A 22725-nucleotide genomic window follows, 5' to 3' on the forward strand; every position below is an offset into this window, starting at 1 on the left:
GTTTTTTTTTGGAGCACAAAAAGTATTCTCGTCGATTCATAACATTTAGGTTGAACATTAAGGTTAAATATGTCTTTAGCTGCTTTCTGGGCATCTGAAAGTGTTAATTATCTTGCTGGCAATGGAGGCCTCACTGAGCCATCGGATTTAATCAAAAATATCTTAATTTGTGTTCTGAAGATGAATGAAGGTCTTATGGGTGTGGAACGATATGAGGGTGAGTAATGACAGAAATTTCATTTTTGGGTGAACAAACCCTTTAATATATTGAAGGTCTATATAAGAAGGTGTAAAAAGTTACAAAACACAAAGTCACTCAAAAAGGGAGTTAATCTCTATATCATTAAGCGCTGTTTCTGAACTTACTGAAATGCCTCGATGGAGTTTTCTTCTAGGAACATACACGTCACAATATTCCTTATTTTAATAATTCTCGGCCAAAGCATATGCAAATATGAGTTGCATTAGTAATGCGTTAAAATCATGTTTATGGTAAGTAGCGTGAGTTTTCTAAAACCAATTACAATACACTGGTCCAGCTGACCAATTAGAGAACACTGTGCATTTCAGTAGGAGGGGCTTTAGACCGGAAATGAACAAGACTTTGAAAAAGGGTATAATATGGCTTCATTAAGTTTTGGGAACATCTCTTTTGCTAAAATTAAATTGTATAATATAAAGGCCTGCATGCATTGGCCACTGAAAAGCCCATATTGACATCTAACTCATTCAAAGGTTACAGGTTTAGGTGCGACCCATGCAGTAAGACTCCTCTTCCTGCCGGCAATACAGTGTCCTTGAACAAAGCTCGGCTGATATTACCACTGCACTCTGGGTATTGTATGATGCTCTGGATTGAAAAACATCTGCCAAATGATAGCGAATAAAGGAAGCTCAGCGCTTTTTCTGGAAACCTACACAGTGCTGAAACAGGCACTTCTGTTTGATTGGTTTTGAGATTTGGGAATATAGCACGCACACACACACACACACAGAGGAAGACAAATCTGAAATTAACTGTCACTCTGGCGAAATGATGTATCTTACTGTCACACAAAATCATGTTTTCTGAGGCATCTAAATTAAAATTTTGTTTTTGAAGTATATGTTTTTGAAGGAAGTTTCTGATACTTACCAGTAAAAACAGCAGTGCTGTGAAATATTACATTTTAAAATAACTGTTTTCAATTTAATATATTTAAAAGCTGAACTCCAGTCTTCAGTGTCACATGATCCTTCAGAAATCATTCTGATATACTGGTTTGCTTAAGAAACATTACTTAATATTATCAATGTTGAAAACAATGTGCTGTTTAATATTTTTTGTGTAAACCATGATACATTTTTCAGGATACTTTGATGAATAGAAAGTTAAAAAGAAAAGCATTTATTAGAAATATAACTCTTTTTGTAACATTTTAAATCTTTACTAACAATTTTGATCAATTTAATACATCTTTGCTGAAAGTGTTAAAAAAAAAAATCTTACTGACCCCAAACTCTCTCTCTCTCTCTCTACAGTTATGTTCATATATATTTGGACACAGGCACATTTTTTGTTATTTTAGATGTTTACCAAAACATATTCAATTTATATTTAATAATATGGCCTTAAATTACACACTCTCAGCTTTAATTTGAGGGTATTCACATCCAAATTGGGTTTAAGAATTCATAGCCCCTCCTCTGTCAAGGAACCAAAAGTAATTGGACAATTGACCCAAAAGCTGTTTCATGGACAGCTGTGGGCTTTTCCTTCATTATTTCTTCATCGGTTAAGCAGGTAAAAGGTCTGGAGTTGATTTTAAGTGCATGTGGCATTTGTATTTGGAAGCTGTTGCTGTGAATCCACATGATGCGTCCAAAGGAGCTCTCCATGCAAGTTAAACAGCCCATCATTAGGCTTCAAAAACAAAACAAATCCATAGCAGGAACATTAGGACTGGCCAAATCAACAGTTGGATAGATGGTGCTTCAAAGTACAGATGGACAATACTGCAAAAGGTAAAGAAGTGGAATATTCTGCAACAGCAGAGTCAATCACCTGATCTCAACCCAGTCAAGCATGCTTTTCACTTAGCAGACCCACCAGCAAACAACAACTGAAGACAGCTGCAGTAAAGGCCTGGATAGCATCACAAAGGAGGAAACCCAGTCTTTGGTGATATCTATGGGTTCCAGACTGTCATGGCCTGCAAATAATTAACATTTTATTTATCATTATATTCATTTGTCCAATTACATTTGAGCCATTGAAAATAAGGGGATTTCCTAAACATTTCACATATTTTTGTTCAACCCCATGTATTAAAGCTGAAAGTCTGTGCTTCAATTTCATCTTGATCATTTCATTTTAATTCTGTTCTGGTGGCATACAGAGCTAAAGTTATGAATACGTTTTCTTTTAGGGGCTCTTCTTCAATAATAATAATAAATCCTGACCAAAACTAAGAATACATTTTCACCCTGCCCTTCATTATTCATGAAAATATTTGAAAGCAAACTCTGCCCCCTACCGACACATTAGGTTTAGTGCAATTGTTCAAACAGATATGTATTATCATGTTTCACAAGCATTTATGTAAAGTTTTCAAAGAACATTAAATCCTTTTGGGTTACTGATAAGACAAACTTTTTTTCTAGCAGTCACATAGCAGACATATTCTTTATTCATTTTTAAAAGCAAATTCATAAAACAAAATATTCAAAACAAACAAAAAATGAGCAATGAGCAAAAAATGAACAATTTTTCATTGTCTTCACAGGGACTGAAGATGCTTTCTTTTTATCGTTCAGTCAAAAAAATGTGTTTCCCGTAATCTGATTTCTGTTTGTTGAGGGTGAATTCAGGCTGAACTACTCACACAAACTGTTTCACAAAAGCATTCTTGCATAATCATGACGGCATGTGTGACATAATAGTCCAGGTATGTGGTGAAATCACATGATCTGTATGATCTGGTCAATATCAAACATGTCATTTCAAACACACCATTGTGAGAAACAACTGTCGGATGTCGTACTGCAGTTTCAGGCCACATGTGACATGGTCATGCCATTTCTTATAATTATATTAAAGGCCATTCTCATACAAATCTTATTACATAGTTATAACTGTAATGCTATAACTATGTAATGTTTAAAGTGTAAAGAATAGTGTATAAGTGCTGAAATGGTGCCACCTATCTCTGTAAAAACAAAGCCTTGCGAGTAAAGTTAGCACGGATATATGGAAGCACTGGTTACAGATTATTAGTGGTGTTTGCTAACGCAAGAACTACTATTATTACGTATCATACGTAGGGTTAGCGATCTGAACAAAACCCTAAGCCTAAATAACCTAAAAACCAGACTATCAAAGAACTTGGAGATGAGCTCTTTTCAGCAAGATACTATACAGCAATGCACTAAACCCTTAGAAACCATATCCTGATAAGCACTACTCACTTTTTTAAGACAATGTAGAAATATCTTGAAATTCCTTAAGTCTAATGGCCTTCAAACTGCAGACTGTATATTGCTTATTAAAACCAGGAGAAATAAATGTATAAAGAATGTACACTGAAAAGAAAAGCATTTTTGTCTTGTTTTTCAGTACAAATACCTAAACATTTGCTCAAGAAGCAAAATTACATATTAAGGTTTTTTTTTTTTTAAAGTATCAAAATTAGAAAGTCAGAAAGCTACTAAAGGCGTATTTAAAACAGTTCATGTGACTATAGTGGTTCAACTTTAATGATATGAAGTGACGAGAATACTTTTTGTGCATCAAAAATAATAAAATAACGACTTTATTCAACAATATCTAGAGATTGGCAATTTCAAAAAACTGCTTCATGAAGCTTCGAAGCTTTACAAATCTTTTGTTTCAAATCAGTGGTTCGGAGCGTGAATCAAACTGACAAAGTCACGTGAACCATTGAAGTTTCAAAACACTTATGATGTAACGAAGCCTCGTTTACTGAAATCATGTGACTTTGGTGCTCCGAACCACTGATTTGAAACAAATGATTCATAAAACTTCGAAGCTTCATGAAGCAGTGTTTTGAAATCACCCATCACTAGATATTGTTGAATAAAGTCGTTAATGTTTTTTGGTGCACAAAAAGTTTTTTCGTCACTTTATAATATTAAAGTAGAACCACTGTAGTCACATGAAGTGTTTTAAATATGTTTTTAGTAGCTTTCTGGGCATCTGAAAAAGGGAGTGTTATTGCTGGCAATGCAGGCCTCACTGAGCCATCGGATTTCATCAAAAATATCTTAATTTGTGTTTCAAAGATGAACGAAGGCCTTTACTAATGACAGAATTTTTGGGTGAACTAACCCTTTAAAATACTAAAAATTCTTCTTTAGTACTTCTTAAGATAATCTTAAGAACATTTAAGTGTACTCAACTGTGCTATTTTGAGACACCATGAATATGAACTAAAATGTGCTTTTAATATACTATCTCTGTATATAAAAAATGTATTTAGTTACCACTTGTAGTACACTTTGTATGAAAGATGGGTTCAAGTGTACTAAAAGTGGTAACTAAATACATTTATTAATTCAGAGATAGTATATTAAAAGCACATTTTAGTTCATATTTCATGGTGTCTCAAAATAGCACAGTTGAGTACACTTAGATGTTCTTAAGATTATCTTTTTAGAAGAATTTTTAATATATTAAGTACAAAATTAGTAAAATAGAGCACTTTAAGTACATTATGAAAGTGTACTTTTTTCTACCTGGGCACTTAAAACAAGGTAAAATATTTGCCAACAGGGTAAGAAAAATAAAGTTAATTCAAAGGGAAAATTATTGTACTTTTTTAAGCATAAACTCACATAATATTGATACATTTTTCAGAAAGCAAAACAAAATCATCATTTAGCTTCTCAAGTAAATGTATCTTGATTTAAGAATGTTTAGATATTTGTACTGGAAAATAATACTAAGTAAGAACTTTTTTTTTCAGTGTCACAGCAACAATCTATACAACTTTGCCCATTTGTAAAAATATTTTGTCTTGATTTCTTTGGCAAATGTATCCACAGCACTAAAACTCTCCTAGATAAGCTGTTTGAGCAAATATCCAGCAGGGAGCAGTAACGTAATCCCCCTTTCAGTCGCCAGCACTTCCCGTAACTCCTGCTCACCTAAAGTCCCTCTCTCGAAGCCCCACCTCTTACTGTCTCCTTCTCTCCATCTTCTCCTCCCTTAACCCTTTTGAAAAACCCATTCAAACCTTCACTATTCTCTCTCTCTCTCTCTCTCCTGCCCTCTTCGCTCCTGTGCTCTGATTGGTTCCAGATCTGCTCCACTCGCTGACTCGACATTCCACAGCTGGCCACAGCACCGTTTCACCTCGAGGCCTTGCCAAGAGTCGAGGGGGGAAAAAAGGAAGGCAAGAAAATAGGGAAAAGTTAAGGACTGAAATGAAGAATTAGAGAAAGTAAAGAAAGAAGTACAAAGTGTAAGTTTCATTCCATGTACTGTTTGGATTCAGCGTTTACATGAGCTCATCACACCAGCTGAGATCAAGCAAATCGTTACAGTGAGGTCAGACTTCCTGTTGGGCAGCTCTGTGTTTCAGCATGTGATTAGAGAGAGAGATACTGCGGTGCTTGTGACAGGCTCATTCTCATGCACTTTCATCTGTCTATTTCTGTCCGCAGTTCTTTTTTTTTGGTTCTGCACCACTGAACTTCAAACGTACCATCGTTTCATTTGATGCGTAATTATTATGATTATCATTTTCAGAAGGATCCCTGAGGGACCTGGATTCTGACCCAAAGAACATCAAATTCAGCTGCACAAATTTTGAAAAAGAGCAACAAAAATGTCACAACAAATAACTTCAAAAGTCACAGTCTGAAAAAGAAATACTGTTGTGGCATTACCTTGTAGTGTGTGTGATTGTGCGCTCTCATAGTCTGGAAGTTCCAGTCAATGTGATTTTTCGGGGGACTTTGTTCCCTTTTGGCACTAAAGGATAACTATGACATGAAAAATATGCATACAAACTGTATTTCCATATCCGGATAAAGAAACAAAAAAAAAAAGAAAACAAACAAAAACAAAATGCTATTTTCCACACTAGCCAATCCAAACAGCTCCTCTGAGATGGTGGAATTTGATTGGCTGACGGACTTAGATGGATGGACCTTGGGAGAAAAAAAGTTTCGCCTCTGTTGATTTTGGTTGATCATCTGCTGCGCTCTACACAGCTTTCTCAGTGTCTTTAAAAACCACGAAACAAAACCGCAACTCTTTTTTCTTAAACGTAAATTCTCTCAGTCAGTTGCTGCCTTAGCAGAATTATTGTGCTTGAATCAGTTTGAACACCTCCAGCATTATTCGCCCTGTTCGTTCAACTCCATGTCTGAAACGAGAATGTTTTTTTCTGCTTCTTCGGAGGGGGCGGAGTTAGTGCGACTGTACCGAGCGCTCTCATAGGCGCCCGTGGAGCCAAAACTCCGCCTACGATACAGATAAATCCCACCCACCACCAGAGCAATCAGAACGAGCGCTGCCACCAGGACCTGAATTAATACATGGAGATGGTCGACCTCAGCTGGAAGAAAAGAGAAAAATCAAAATATTCAAATAAAACAATTACAAGCAACCTTATGATTATTCATTCAGTAGATTTTTTTAAATAATGTTTAGGTAAATGTGAGGTTTAAATATGATTATAACTTACAGTGAAATACAGGTTCTGTTGCGGCTCCTATTGAAAAAAAGGAAAAAATGTAAATCAATGTATAAGTATTTTTCCTATTTCATATATTCTTAGATGTTAATTTTTTCCTTGAGGTCAACTTAGTCTAGTTTTTTTATTTGTTTTATTTCTTGTTATATACTACCATTTTGTGTTGGTAAGATATTGTACTGTTTTTGAACAAGGCTGCATTTATTTGATCAAAAATACAGTAAAAACTGTAATATTGTGAAATTACAATAAGCAATTTATTATTTTAAAGGGTTAGTTCACCCAAAAATAACACTTCTGTCATTAATTACTCACCATCATGTCGTTCCACACCCGTAAGACCTGTGTTCATCTTCAGAACACAAATTAAGATATTTTTGAGGAAATCCAAGAGGCTTTTTATCCTCCATTGAAAGCAACGAAATTACCACTCGTCACTGCATGACTACGGTGGTTCAACCTTAATGTTATGAAGCTAAGAGAATACTTTTTGTGCGCAAAAACAAACCAAAAATAACGACTTTATTAAAAAAAAAAAGTTCTATGCTCTGTTTGACTGTTAAGACCCCGGTATACTTCAAACGAAATCGAAGAACGAACTGATATGACGTAATTTTGAACAAAATCAGGCCAAAACGAAGTTTGTTTTGTGTTCTTTTTGGAAGTTTGAAACGGCTTGCCAAAGCGAACGTTCAGGAAAAGTTCGCTCCAGCTGCAAAACACCTTCGTACTACCATTGGTCAGTGACAATAACGTAACAGGAGGTGTGCGCCGAGGCTCCGCCTTCATTCGCGTGGGACACGTCCTTGACTCATTTCGTGTGTTTGAGTTCGTTGAGGTAAGAGCTCCGCAGGTGAAAACATGAACACACTGGATAGCCGCTTTATAGTACAAAATGTGTTGTGCAGTAACACTGTTTTTCATGTTTGATACTGTAAAGCTGTTTGATTTTAAGCAATCTATTGAATAAAGTGCTATATGAAGACGTGACGTGACTGTTATTATGTTTGGACGCTTTTCTTATACTTTCTATAATAAATGCTTGCTGTTTTCTCATTTTTTGTTGTGTTTATTTTGTTACCGTGAAGAAAGTGCACGGCACATATTTACATATTCATCTAACCGTCGCTCTCAGCGGTGTGTGCGGCGTCAGATGTCCGTTCACAGTATATCGCTGGTCATGCATTTCGAACTTTGTTTTACCCCTAAACGAAGAATGAAAAAGAACTTTGTTTGAAGTATACCAGGGGCTTTACACAATTGGTGCAGTGCTGCGTTTCCGTGTTTACGTCCGAACGCCGGCTCATTATTGGCCGGCTCCTGCGTCAGCATCACACGTGAACATCTTCGGCCAGTACTGAGCCGCCGTTCAAAAAAGTAGAACGCAGAACCTAGAAGCCTGCTACAAAAAATACCATAGCAGAAATGACAGGGGATTTCATCAAAAATATCTTAATTTGTGTTCTGAAGATGAACAAAGGTCTTACAGGTGTGAAACGAAATGAGGGTGAGTCATTAATGACATTATTTTCATTTTTGAGTGAACTAACCCTTGAAAAAGCAATTTATTCCTGTTAAGGCAAAACAGGAAAAACATACTAATAGGATGATTTGCTACTCAAGTTACATTTCTTATTATTATCAATGTTGAAAACAGTTGTGCTGCTTAATATTTTTGTAGAAACAATAGGTGCATCCCAATTTGCGTACTTATACACTATTCTATGACGTTTTTAAGTATAAATAGTGTGAGTAGTGTGTTAATACAGAAAATTCCAAAAAGAAAAAGTACACTTTAAATACCCGGATGATACACTAAATTAACAGAGAAAAACAAAGTGTGGAATAAGTGTTGCAGATTTAATTATGTTGCAGAGGGGGAGGGGCTATCAGACTCCAATGTTTAATGACAAAATATCCTTATAAAATTCACACACTACACGGATAAGTACACAGTACATAAGTACATAGAGTATAAGTGCATCATTTGGGACACAACCTTTTCTACTTTTTCAGGATTCTTTGAGTTCAAAAGAACTGTTTTTATAATATCATAAATGTCTTTACTGTCAGTTTTGATCAAGTGAATGCATCTTTAAATTACTTTTGCCTGACCATTTATCACCTGCTTACTGACCTTCAGAAATCAATGAGGCTAAAAAGACTTCTATGTACACATACTTTTGGATATAAAATGAGCAACAATACTTTGCTATGCTTACACATGAGCTACGGGTTTTACTTTTTCTGCCCCATCCTTCAATAACAACTTTTTTGCAAACTCTTGATGACATTGTCATTACACATAGGAATGTTTTAATAAGTTTGTGCTTTTGTGTAGCTTGTTTCTATATGCAGTTATATGGTATGTTTCCAATATGAATGTGACAGTTCATACCTCGTGGTCGTTTACAGATGACTCCATGTGTGCGGTTTTTACAGGACCCAGGCCTCCAGAGGCCAGTGTTGCTCTGAACCCAGAAGCAGCTGTTGGCGGACAGCATGTTCAGATTAGCGTCCTGCTGCTCCCAGTTACTGTAGTCCACTGTTTCACTGTCGGACCACTCCAGACTACCTTCTGTAGAATCAAACACATAGACAGAGGTCTAGATAAAGGAGATCCAAATCATAAAGGAAACAAGTGTTAATTATTAATCTTCTTGCCTTTGGAGTTAAAAATCATTCCAAGCCAAGCGCCATGGGCCTGTTGTTGAAAACTTTGCATGTGTTCCCACACAAAACCGTTCTCGTTTTCATCTGATATTGACAACAGTTTAGCTCCCACTGAGAAAGAAAAAACAAGATTACTTAAGATTATTGCATGTAATATGTTCCTGTGCCGTTCTTGTTGGTATTTCCTGTGAATGGACGTTACCTTTGCCACACGTGCGCATGGCCTCGTGTTTAAATTGTAGCTCGTGCAGGATGAACGAGTAGCAGTGGTTTCTGAAAGGAACCCAGGACCAGTTACCTACAGGTTGTGGGCAAAAACCCGGATACATCCACCTGTGGTCTATCCTTTTCTCTGACACAGAAACAGAACAAGCAAAATGCAATTAGACCACACCTGCAAATGTTGTGCAAAAATAACCCCACAGACAGATCCAAACACACATTTGCTATGTCTGGAATGGAATACCAGCATACTGCACAATATAATTCTGGCTCAACCAAACTTGAATGATGCACAAGAACCCACTTCTGTTTATGTTCGCTGATCAAGGTTTATATGTGATCAAAGATCAAGTTGCAAAGGCAGTCAATGGATGGACAGCCATCTCTCAGATTTCATCAAAAATATCTTAATTTGTGTCCCGAAGGATCTTACAGGTTTGGAACAACATGAGGGCGAGTGATTAATGACAGAATTTTCATTTTGGTGTGAACTAACCCTTTAACTGTGGATGCATATTGCACATTTGTGTCAAAGTAGTAGGCTACTTCATCTGGGAGTTCCATGCACATAAAAAATTGACATACTGTCCACAGCATACTACAAAAACAGTTCTGGTAGTATGCCATTCTGAAATATACTGTAAGATTTTCTTACCCGTGTTAATTTCACAGATGGCTGCATTTAATTTTGTATTACAAGCAGCAACAGTCCATTGGCCCTCAGTGGTCATGTGACCACATCCATACATGTGATTGGGCTCTCCATCCCGCCAGTCGCTAAAAGTGATCTCCTCTTCGCCCAACCATGTGTAGCTCCGCCCCTGGAAATACAAGAAGCTTTTGCTGAAGCTCTGACATGTCAGGAGAAGAGACGTACAACATGCACACAATGTCACTCACCCCATCGTTGTGTAGTGCAATCCAGGCGGGTTTGCGGAGAGTGCTGAGGAGGAGGGTGAGGTAGGCATGCTGCCGAGGGTCCCGTACTGCAGCCAGTGTTCCGTTAACGGATTCACACACCTGCAGAGCTGCATGCCAATCCAGACGCTTCTGCAGGATCCGGTACTGCACTCCATTAAATTCTAATGAGTCATCTAATGATGGGGGAAGAGGGTCTATGCCAGGTGGCAAGGCAGGGTCTGGAAACAAACGCACACAGGATATATAACACAGCATATATTCAATGCATATTTGTGTGTGCCTGTCAAATTTGGGACGTTCCTGTACCTTTATCCTTCATGCAGATGAAGCCATGTTTCTCTGCGTCACACTTGCGAGATGCCCACATGCCCATCATCCGATGAGGACTACCATGGAGAAGCACTACGCAGTTACCCTAATGGGACACACACATATGCATATATTAGGCAGACGGTCAGGCAGACAGACAGACGGTAGGTAAGTAAGTAGGAAGATAGACAGATGGTTGAATGGACGGACGGACGGACAGCCAGACAGATGTCCAGCAACCAGCGACACCTGCAGGTAAAGTTACAGCTCAAGTCCACATCTCTTGCCTCCTCTGAGACCATTGAGTTTAAACAGACCCCCTAAAGCATGCGATGGGTTTGGTGAAGGGTAATTGATAATGAATTGGGGAAAGTCATGTGAGAAGAAGCAATGCCTCCATTGCGCTATAATTGGATATGATTGGTTAGGGTTGGATATAAGGGGTGTAACGGTACACGTATTTGTACCTAAAATTGTCGGTAAGCGTCTTTCGGTTCATACGGAGTACAGAGTTGTAGCCCATTAACCACTTTTAACCACCATTGACCACCAATAAGCAATAAGCTCTGTGTTTTACTACTTTCAATAAGAAACAAAGTGTCATCCCTCAAATTCTGTCCATTTTATCACGAAATTCAAACAATAAATGCTGTTTTGTCACTCTTTGATGTGGCGTGACAGATCGCTGTATAGGAGCACGAGTGAACGCGATCATCTCTTCTTCTTTAATACTAGTTACAGAATAACATTTAAATGAACATCAGAAGGTATGTTGAAAGATATACAACTTACAGAAATGTATCTTATGCAATCGATCAATTTGTGTTTGAACCGCGGAAAGACATCAATGAAACAGCTTGTAAACAATATAGCATTTTTCTCAGAAATGCCATTCACAGCTTGTTAGTTCACTAGAGAAATGAAACCTTTCACTAAATATATGCACTTTATTAGCCTATATTCATTATATTTTACTTAACCTGTATTGATTATTTAATGTATATGTTTAATGTGTTTAATAAATCTGTCATGAAAACAAGTTATTTCATGATTATTGGTTTTTGTGCGATAAATCTTGTTTTCGTGCATGTTCATGTATCTGTCTGAATGAACAAAAATGATGGCGCTAATGGGAAGACTAATTATAAAGTAAGTAAACAACTCACCCACTTAGATATCACTGCTTTATGTCACTTCAGAATCAAACTTAAAATGACCTAAAAATATGAAGACTGCTTGGTTTTTAGTGAGAAATCAGCTTAGTGAAATTAAAAGTACATCTTTGTGTTTACTGAGCTTGTTTACGAATGATCTGAAAATAAGGACTATTGAAAAGAACAGCTGAACATCAGTACACAAATAAAATATCTTGTTTAAATTGTTACTGCCTTTAGTTATTATTTTGGAATAAATGTAAAACTGTGCAAAAACCAGACAGACAGACAGACAGACAGACAGACAGACAGACAGACAGACAGACAGACAGACAGACAGACAGACAGACAGATAGATAGATAGATAGATAGATAGATAGATAGATAGATAGATAGATAGATAGATAGATAGATAGATAGATAGATAGATAGATAGATAGATAGATAGATAGATAGATAGATAGATAGATAGATAGATAGATAGATAGATAGATAGATAGATAGATAGATAGATTGATTGAATGATTGATTCTGGGCATTCATAAAAAAAATCTGTGCAAAAACCCGATAGACTGACTGACTGACTGACTGACTGACTGACTCATTCATTCATTCATTCATTCATTCATTCATAAAAAAAATCCAGTACCGGGCTTTTCATTTGTCTGTTGTCCACAGGTTCTCCAGGGGCCCAGTTAGTGTAGCTAAGCAACCCGGGTTCAAACCACCTGAACTGAGCCTGAGATTCTGAAGTGAGCCCCACCCACACATGGAAACTGCTGTTGGGTAACAGAGTCACAAGGAACGCTGAAGAGAGAGAGAGAGAAATAGACAAAATTCAGAGGTTAGTCTGTTTCCATTCACACAAGTTATTGCAACACAAACAAATTGAAAGCAGGGCCCTAAACATCAGAGACATTGGGGCATGTAAGTCCATATATTTATAATAGCTGTCTATGATTCTTATTCTTTCACAATTTTCTTTCTTGCTTTTTCATGTAACCTAGCTTTTCTTCTGTAGCGTGTGTGCGTCAGTGTGTGTGTGTGTTTGATTTACCCTGAACTCTGTGGTTTGGCACTGTCACTATCGTGGCTTTGTGTGTCAGACACGTCTTGGAGGCAGCCTCCCAAGTGCTACGACTCGACAGCTCCTCTCCAAACACCTTATAACACTGGTGGAAAGAGGAGAAAAACAGAAATCTTTCCTTATATTCTAAAGGAAAAAAAAGATATAACCAAAATGCAATATCTTGCTTCATTTGTGAAACGACTGTGAAAATTTGTAAAATTTGCTACATCTGTGAAAATTTAAAAAAATAAATAAATAAATAAATAAAAATAGACCACTTTTCATGATCTAATCAATTCCTAACAAAATTCCTGATAAAAATTCCTGATAAAATCAAGACAGTCAACTACTGTGAAAATTTGTAAAATTTGCTACATCTGTGAAAATTAAAAAAAAATAAATAAATAAATAAATAAAAATAGACCACTTTTCATGATCTAATCAATTCCTAACAAAATTCCTGATAAAAATTCCTGATAAAATCAAGACAGTCAACGACTGTGAAAATTTGTAAAATTTGCTACATCTGTGAAAATTTAAAATAAATAAATAAATAAATAAATAAAAATAGACCACTTTTCATGATCTAATCAATTCCTAACAAAATTCCTGATAAAATCAAGACATGACCAACATTTCTCTCAATTAACATCCCATTTCAAACGGAAATATGTCACATTACAAAAAATAAAATTACTGTAGTTGGGATCACTGTTTTTTGTTGAGTTTAAGTATGCTTATAAAGACGAACAGTTGCAGTCAAAGTAATCAAACATTTCTTAAAAGGTATTAAGTATATATATACATATATATATATATGAATAATAGATTAACCAAAAGAAATGGAAATAATCAACAAAACAAAATTTTAATGCAACAGCCTTGGAAGTGTAAAAGCAGACAGGATCTGGGAAAGGAGTTTTCACCTTGTGTAGGAAAGGACTCCAGCCCTGAGGACAGCCGGCGGGTACGAGAGGAGGAGCGGGTGTGGGGGGGATGGTACCCGTCACATTTACCCTCTTACACACGTACGGAAGATCGACGTGACACTTCTGGTCTGACCAGTCACCTGAGAAAACATTAAAGCAATTTACTAAACTCATTGATGTTGAATCACATATTATTGCCTTATATTAGACATTCAAATTTTTTTAACCTTAAGCCTGAGGACTACTTTAGTTTATTAAATTATGAATGTTTAAAAATGTGCAGTTAAAAACGTTGCATGTCAAATCAAGGTAAAGATGACATATTTTTTTGTTTCTATATGAAAGTGTAAAAGTGCTCAAACCTTTTGAGGCGGAGATTTGGACACATTTGGGCTCTTTGCTGATTGGTCGAGGCTGTCCTAGTCCCCAGGACACATAGTTGAGCACCGAATGATCAGACCACCTTAATCTCCCATCATTCTTAAATGTGTGTAACCCAACCCACCACAGATCATTTTCTTTGCGGGACATCTAGACACAGTAGAAAAACACAAATCTTGGTTGGTATTCCAAGTACATTTCATATTGAGTCAAGATTAAAAGTAAATATTTGTAAATATACTCTCCTACGTACAAAATATTCACCCCAAAATGAAATGTAATGTCATTCCAACTCCATATTTCTTACCATCTGTGAAACTCAAAATTATACTTATATAGGATATTCACAATATAAATCACTGTTACCAGTCAACACCCTGACATTCTGTCTAAAATTTCATTTTGAGTATTATCAAAGTCCCTTTAAGACAATTCATTTCACTCGGCGGCCATCTTTGAAACGCCTCTCGGGCATCCTGGGCATCATGCAGCTCCTATCTCTTTGAATGGGGAAACATCAGATTCTTCAAAACTGTTCGTCAACCTTACGATTAAATTTCATATTTGAAATCACCAATGAAATCTAATAACAACCGGCTCATAAGTTTAGTTTCTAAACGCTCGAATCATGACCAAAAAAAATGTATTTTTCAGGATGGATCAAGCTAATGCGCAGACCTAAATGGTCGGAGGCGCGCGTCTGACTGTTTCTATAGAAACCGGTGATTCTAACGGCCGCTGAAGTGATGCAATGACTTTACCAGTCAGCGATTGGCTCTTATTTAGAAGGCGGGACTTATTCCGCCATATTGCGCGTTACACTTTCTCCCATTCAAAACAATATGAGTGACACGTCTTGTGTTATTCTATAGTCTGTTATTATATAAGAAAGAAAATAATGTGAGTTTGGAATGACATGAAGGAAATGCTGCAGTTTTTTTCATTTTTTCATTTTCATTTTAATTTGATGCCAGATCACATTCATTTTTATAAGCATACATCTTAGACGAGAGTGTGTGTGTGTTTGGGTCTGCTATGTGTGCGTACCTTGCGTAAAGTGCTAACCAAAAACTGATTTTCCTTAGGAGAGTGCATAGAGACTAGGGAAGCGTCGAACCACGAGCAGATCCTCTGAGCCTGGTCCCACGTGGAGCGGTGTTCAAACATTTTATACTGGGCCTCCTCAAAGTCAACCCACTCTAAACCAGTGTCTACACAAACACACACACTTATAATAATCTCACATTTCTTAGATTAAACATCATATTCAGCTCACAAACAAGCTTGTTTTGATTATATTACAGTCTTACATTTCTAAAAGCAAAAAAAGATAAAATGGTAACATGCACTGTGACAGACCTTCATGGCTCTCGGGTTCTTCTTCTACCTTCCCTTTGGGTATTTTGCAGATCCAGTCTAGCTCAGACTCACAATGTGATACCAGCCAGTTGGTGTCAGCCATGTTAGCTGCTCCGCACTCAGCAGAACCATAATTCCCTCTGCCAAAGTTCTGATAGGTCACCTGAAAGAGAAAAAAAAGAAAATCATTGACTTTATATGTTAGAATTCCTAGCACAAATCTAATGTGGTGGTACCATAGTAAAGTAATGGCAGCAGATCACAATACCATGGTACATTGATATTTGCCATGGTACTACAAAGAATACAATGGTAGTACGTTTTTGTAAATTATCTTTTCTTTGGCATTGGTTCTCAACCAGGTCCTCAGCAAACTTCCAAATTACTATTAAAATAGTCAGTATACACACTGCTGTAGTGCAATGAAATACAATGAAAAATTCACAGCATTTTAAGAAACTCACAGCAGATCCGTCACTCCATGTCCAACTGTCACTATTCCGGCGTGAAATCCCGATCCATAGCCAGTGCTGCTCGTGATCCTCCGCCTCCCTGCACACACAGCCAATCAGAAGGCAGAACTGTTATACAGTACTACACCTTTAACCAGCAGTCTACACATGATGCATTCTACTTATAAAAGCTGAGTTCGGCTTAATGAGGCGCCGTGCAGACCGATCCGTGCTTGACAAACGCAATGCATTCCGGTTAGAAATTTTTCACGATCGGCCTGATTCAACAAAGACAATGTTATGTTCATGTGTGTTTTGAGCTTATTCTGACACATTCAGCTTGGCTGATGCTCACAAATCCATGTTTTTATAGCAGTAAATACTGTGTATTTTCATGTCATTTTAATGTTATATTGTGTCATGTTTATCAAAATAACACTGTTTTTAAAAATTAATTAATAATTAGAGCCACTTTATTGGTATTTAAATACTATAGGCTTGTGTTGAACTTTATTCTTGTACATTTGACACTGTATTCTGCAGTACAGAAGCAGTGAATGAAAAGTGTTTCTGTTGCTTCATGAAAGCATCTGAGACATCTGTGTATTTGACAAATACTGCATCTAATCCACTTCATCTGTGATAAAGTACACAAACACCTTGTGAGTGTCACTACAGGAAGCCGAAAATGTCTGATTTCATGTCTCCATTTTCATCTCCTCCCTGCCTGCAGCTGGCAGATAACATCTAATATACATCGAACACCTATTGTCTTAGATAATAACTTATCTTACACATAACAAACATCTAACTATTTTAAGGGTATTTGAGTGTAAAAACTGGTGAAAAAAGGAAACTTTACAACAACATTCATTCTCACACAAATCACATTACAAATACACAGTGTTTCTTAAGGGGTGGATTTTAGACCTATACCCTTCATCACACACACCTACCCAAAGGCCTCATGGAGGATCTGGAAGACAAAAGCCTCTTCCTCCGGTGTGCTGAAGCTGGCGAGCTGAGCTCCATGTTTCTGGCAGAATTTGTAAGCTTGAATCCAAGTCAATCTCTTCTCCAGTGCACCTGCATGAAAGACCTACAGAAGTACAGCCATGAGGCAACACCCTTATCACTGACACCAGGGCTAGACAAAATTCAGTTTTTAAGAATATGTAAAATTTTTTATAATTTTTATACAGCCACGCTAACCGGACATTGAACTGGAATTGAATTGGAATGACTGGAAGAAGAATTTATTGGATTGTAATTCAACTCAAAAGATTTGTGATTATCAATGTTTTGATAAATTTATCATTAACTGTGACATTTTATTCCCTGATTTATAAAATTTCTTATTAATTTCTATTAAAAACAGTTTCATTACTGTCAAAACAATGAATGCAGTCATCAATTTCAGCAACATGAAATGTCCACTACATTGTTTTCAGATTTGTTTGACAACATTATAAGACTTTGTTAAATTAGAGCAATATGTGAAAATAAATGTTAATATAATCTAATTTCTCTAGAGTTTATGATTAATTCATACAGAAACTTTTTTAAAATACTTTTTTTTATATATATATTTCAAGCAAAGTCAAATTTATTTTTATAGCACTTTTCACAATATACATTGTTTCAAAGCAGCTTTATAGAAAATCATGATGTTAATGTTTAAAATATCTACATTTCTTCATGACTTGTAGTTGCATTTAGCAGATTAGAGCTGGACGATTTTTTTGGACGAGTTTACATTTTGCAACAATACACGCAGTCAAGCAGATGAAATCACTCTATGCTCTATGCGAACATATGGTACAATTATGCAAATAAAGTTGGACATACTTATATATCCAACTTTTTATAAAGAGCTGGGTTATAAAAAAAATTAATTTTGCAATTTAAAAAAATCATTTTGATTTGAATCAATCATTTTGAACTTGTATGTGGATAAAGTGGGATATAAAATATGTGACCGTGGACCACAAAACCTAGCCTGGTAATACCAGACTCTGCTACTTCACTTTGCTTCGTAGACAGAGTCTGGAATGGCATAATAGAGAAGTGTTTTCTCTCTCGCCAGGGGGCGCTTGTCTGAAGTTTAAAATCATTGGTTACCCGTAAGCCAATCAGATACGTTTAGTTATGACGTATGTTATGTGCCTGTACAGCCGCATCGAAGCACAGACATCATGCATCGAACTCAAATCTATGATTGAACTTCCACTGTAAACCTGTTGTAAACACATGATAAAACAAATGTTTATCAAACACTCTTCTTGTTCTGGCTTCAGTTTGAAAAAGAGTTGAATGTTCTCCATAACAGAGCGAATTGCATCCCGTGTCTCGTTTCCCATTTCCGCGGTCGTTTCGGTTTTCGATTTCTCTAACCTACAATGTAAAACTCGGCGCTTAACATCTACGTCACGGCTCTCAGCCCGCCCTCTGTTCGTTGATTGGCCCGGCTGTTTCCAGACCGGTGGTAAACAGAAAGCTCTGACGCTGTCTCAGACTGAGTACAGAAGCGAAATGAAATTGAGCGGAAGTAGGAAGTCTGACGTAGTCAGGCTACACAAAACCAGTCATGAGGGTAATTTTTTTTTAAATTGAGATGTATACATCAGCTGAAAGCTGAACAAATAATCTTTCCATTGATGCATGGTTTGTTAGGATAGGACAATATTTGGCAGAGATACAACTATTTGAATATCTGGAATCTGAGGGTGCCAAAAAAAACTAAATATTGAGAAAATGGCCTTTAAAGTTGTCCAAATGAAGACCTTAGCAATGCATATGCACTCACAAAAATACATTTTTGATATATTTACGGTAGGAAATTTACAAAATATCTTCATGAAGCACGATCTTTACTTAATATCCTAATGATTTTTGGCATAAAAGAAAAATCTATAATTTTGACCCATATAATGTGTTGTTGGCTATTGCTACAAATATACCTGTGTGACTTATGACCGGTTTTGACAGGCAGGGTCACATATATGGATCTGTGTGGTAATGCGGTTTATATTTAGCAACAATATTTAATCATAATTCTGCATCCAAATACAAATTCAGTTCAAATTGGAATTTCCAAGGCATTTTCAGTTCCGAAGAGGCGCACAGCTGTGACAGACACACCTTGTAGCAGTGGTGGAACTTATTGGTGCTTTTCCATCCTGATGGGCATGATCCTGTCAGAGAGGGTGTAGGCTGAGGAACAGGAGGGCTGGGGATGAAAGAAGAGTCCTGATTCTGTTTGCAAATGTATTTGGAGCGGACACTGGCACAGTCCTTCACCTCCCACAGACCCATGGCCTGACCTGCCACCATCACCACACAGCCTCCCTTCATCCGTGCTGCGCATCAAGCAGGTTCATGATTAGCATTTTTATGGTTTAGTACCAAATGATAAAAGACACAAGCTACTCAGGTGCACACATGTGTGTGCGTGTTTTTGTACCTGGCTCGTCTCTGTTCCAGTTGGTGTATGTGAGCTCGTCCCCTGTTATCCAGCGGAAAGGGCCGGTGCTGTTCTCATTATACAGGCCGAGCCAGAACTGGTCATCAGACCGTCCAAACACCAGGCTGCTCACAAAGGCCTGCTCAAACCTGGAAACACACACATGTGCACCTCATAAGTTACTTCATAATTCAGTGACTTCAGGAAAAAGCACACAAGCTGAATACAAATCCAGTCCATGTTGCTAGGCTTGAGTCCAGTACCTGTTATTAATAATGGCGAGTGTAGCATTGTTGCTAGCGCACATTCCTTTTGCATCATTAAAGGTTAGAGATTCTTCTCCAACCTTGAAACACGAAGGACTGTGCCATCTCCAACCCTGAGGAGAGTCAACAGAAGGAAAGAGAAAGAAGTTTGCTGTGTTAAAATGCATTTTATTATTCTTGCTTGAAAAATAATGCACTGGTAGATGCTCCTGAACAGCTCAGCATATATTTTAACCCAGAGATTTTTAAATGTTTAATGTATTGTTACAACTGAACGTAATCCATTTGTGGGGGGCATAATGTGGCAATTTGTACTTTAATTGTTTGCATTTAATTTTTCTAATTAAGTGCATGTCCACCAGCACAAACCAGCATAAACCAGTCTGGACTAGCAAGGAATCTTGGTCAAAGCTGGTTCTGTCAGTAGGTGAATTTTTGACCTATGGCAAAATGAATGATCCCCCATATGTGGTTTACTGGGACTCTCTATAGCCGTAATGGTTTTTATACTGTACAAACTGTATATTCTATCCTCCTACACTACCCCTAAATCTACTCATCATCACATAAAACTTTTGGCATTTTTAGAATTTTGTTTTGTAAGCCATTTGATTTACGAGGACGTGTAAACCATGTTTACATTGTAATACCCATGTCATTATACACATTCGTGTCCTCGTGAACTATTTCTACAAGAACACACATACACACACACTGACACACACATTTTAAGGAATGTATCTAAGTGACACGTCAGCGCTTGGCAAGAGGCAGTAACTTGACCTGTCTGCCAGCTGTCTGCTACGCTGTTTAAGACATCACAGAGAGACAGATGTGTTCCCTCACTGTCTGACAATCACAAAATCACGATGACTCCATATTTAGCAGCCCGTTCCAAAAACTGAACAAATTAAATTCTTAAAACTAGATTTTCATCTGCAGAAAGTGCAACCTGTGACAAAAAAATAATGCATTCCTGTGATGCAATGCTGAATTTTCAGCAGCCATTAGACTTCAGTGTCACATGACCCTTCAGAAATAATTCTAATATGATGATTTATTGCTCAAGAAACATTTCTTATTATTATCAATGTTGAAAACACTTAAAATTAAATTTTGATTTGTTTTTTCAGAATTCTTTGTTGAATAGAAAGTTTGAAAGAACAGCATTTATTTGAGATTAATCTTTCATAACATTATACTGTAAATGTCTTTTCTGTCAATATTGATTAATTTAATGCATACTTGCTGAATAAAATAATGAACTTAAAAGTATTAAAAATCATGATAACCCCAAACTTTGAATGGTAGAGTTAATCAATCAATCAATCAATCATAATAAACCAATCACAATTCAGTTTGCAAATATTATGTTAATTTTAATGACTGAACATTCTATCAGTATAAGTCAAAAATTGCTGAAAATGAAGTTTGAATGGGGCTGGAGTAAAAGTAAATTGTGGAGTAGAAAAATAAAAGAAAGAAATAAGAGATAATATATTGTAAAGCACTGCAATTTTATGAAATTGACAAGGCACACATCACTTTTACTACTGTTCTCATTTGTGATTAAAACAACCTCCTAACCCAAAATATTCATAACCATCCATTTGTGCTATACAGATATGAATGATATCTCAAATTGTGTGGCTTACTGAGGAAATGTGTGCTGTATTACTTCTGCAAGTATTAGGACTTGTTTTTGTCCGGTGGATGATAAACAGGTAAAAAAATCCCATAGACCTACATTAGAGGACACATATCTCTGGAGCAGAACATCACAGTGCAACCAACCAGAACTGCACAGCATCAGGCTAAAAACCAATCAGACACTTTTACAACCAAAGAGCAATGCCCTGGTTTCAAATGTGCAAGAACTGTTTTAAAGCTTTATGGTGTCCACAAGTAACCTCTGAACTCTGACCTAGCTGATGGCGTGCAGGGTCACAGCTCTTATTTAACCAGGGTCACAGCAAGGTAACAGTAATAATGCACACACTCATTTAAAACAAAGATGGTTTCACAAAGAGAGACCTGAATGAATTGTATGGAGGGGTGAGAGACGTGGGCAATGAGAATGAAATTTAGCCGACGTATGCATATTTTGTGTCTGTGAGAGTGTAACTTGGTCCATGACCTCAAACTTTTTGAAAACAGTTATGAAGACTAGCGTGTGTGAGTCAGACTTCTCTGTTTATTGTATGCTTGTGGCAGGTCTGGGTCTACTGACCACATCTGGAGTTTTAACAGCATGACACAGCAGCGACTGTGAATAGAGGCTTTATGTAGAGAAAAAGAGGGCGACAGAAAGTATGTAAGGGGGGGAAATCCAGCTAAACAGAAGTAACAAACAGAAGACTGCAGGAGCTGCAGAGAACAAAACAAGAAAGGATAATTAGAGGATTAAAACAAATAAAAAAAGGATGAATGACAAAGACGAATGGGAGACAGAAGGAGAAAGGCAACAGCCTGATTTACCCGTTTGCAGCCGTGGTCCTCTATCCGGTCGTCAGCTTTCTGAGCCGGTTTCTTACAGATCGAGGGCAGCGAGTAATTACATGGGCTATCGTTCCAGCGGCCCTCCTACAAACACACACACATACTGTATAATGAGGGGTTATCGTTATGAAGCTGCTGTAAATTTAGCCTTTTAGGATTGCTGTCTTAATCGTGAGTTTAAAGAAAAACAGATTCATAGCCATTAACATCAGTCAGGCAGTTCTAAAAGGATATGGTTTGAAACACTATGGCCCGGTTTCACAGACAGGGCTTAGCCTAAGCCAGGATTAGGCCTTAGTTCAATTAGGGTATTTAAGTAGCTTTTAT

At 37.1% G+C, this 22725-nt stretch overlaps 1 protein-coding gene across 1 annotated transcript in view; it reads right to left on the reverse strand.

Annotated features, from left to right (window-relative positions):
- Positions 1-6334: 6334 nt before the first annotated feature.
- The window catches only part of mrc2 (mannose receptor, C-type 2), a 38704-nt gene continuing 22313 nt past the window's right edge, over positions 6335-22725 (reverse strand). Inside the window, exons 9-28 of the mRNA XM_067381717.1 lie at positions 22378-22482; positions 19897-20012; positions 19634-19782; positions 19312-19529; positions 17127-17269; positions 16183-16270; positions 15719-15881; positions 15407-15570; positions 14341-14509; positions 13976-14118; positions 13038-13152; positions 12630-12787; positions 10824-10932; positions 10497-10735; positions 10252-10417; positions 9577-9726; positions 9366-9485; positions 9100-9279; positions 6693-6719; positions 6335-6563 (exon numbers count right to left, since the gene is read on the reverse strand). Of these exons, the coding sequence (XP_067237818.1) occupies positions 6343-6563; positions 6693-6719; positions 9100-9279; positions 9366-9485; positions 9577-9726; positions 10252-10417; positions 10497-10735; positions 10824-10932; positions 12630-12787; positions 13038-13152; positions 13976-14118; positions 14341-14509; positions 15407-15570; positions 15719-15881; positions 16183-16270; positions 17127-17269; positions 19312-19529; positions 19634-19782; positions 19897-20012; positions 22378-22482 (2943 nt within the window). The 3' untranslated portion in view covers positions 6335-6342. The remainder of the gene's footprint in view (positions 6564-6692; positions 6720-9099; positions 9280-9365; positions 9486-9576; positions 9727-10251; positions 10418-10496; positions 10736-10823; positions 10933-12629; positions 12788-13037; positions 13153-13975; positions 14119-14340; positions 14510-15406; positions 15571-15718; positions 15882-16182; positions 16271-17126; positions 17270-19311; positions 19530-19633; positions 19783-19896; positions 20013-22377; positions 22483-22725) is intronic.

Source organism: Chanodichthys erythropterus, chromosome 3 (genome assembly GCF_024489055.1).
Source record: "Chanodichthys erythropterus isolate Z2021 chromosome 3, ASM2448905v1, whole genome shotgun sequence".
Lineage (NCBI taxonomy): Eukaryota > Metazoa > Chordata > Actinopteri > Cypriniformes > Xenocyprididae > Chanodichthys > Chanodichthys erythropterus.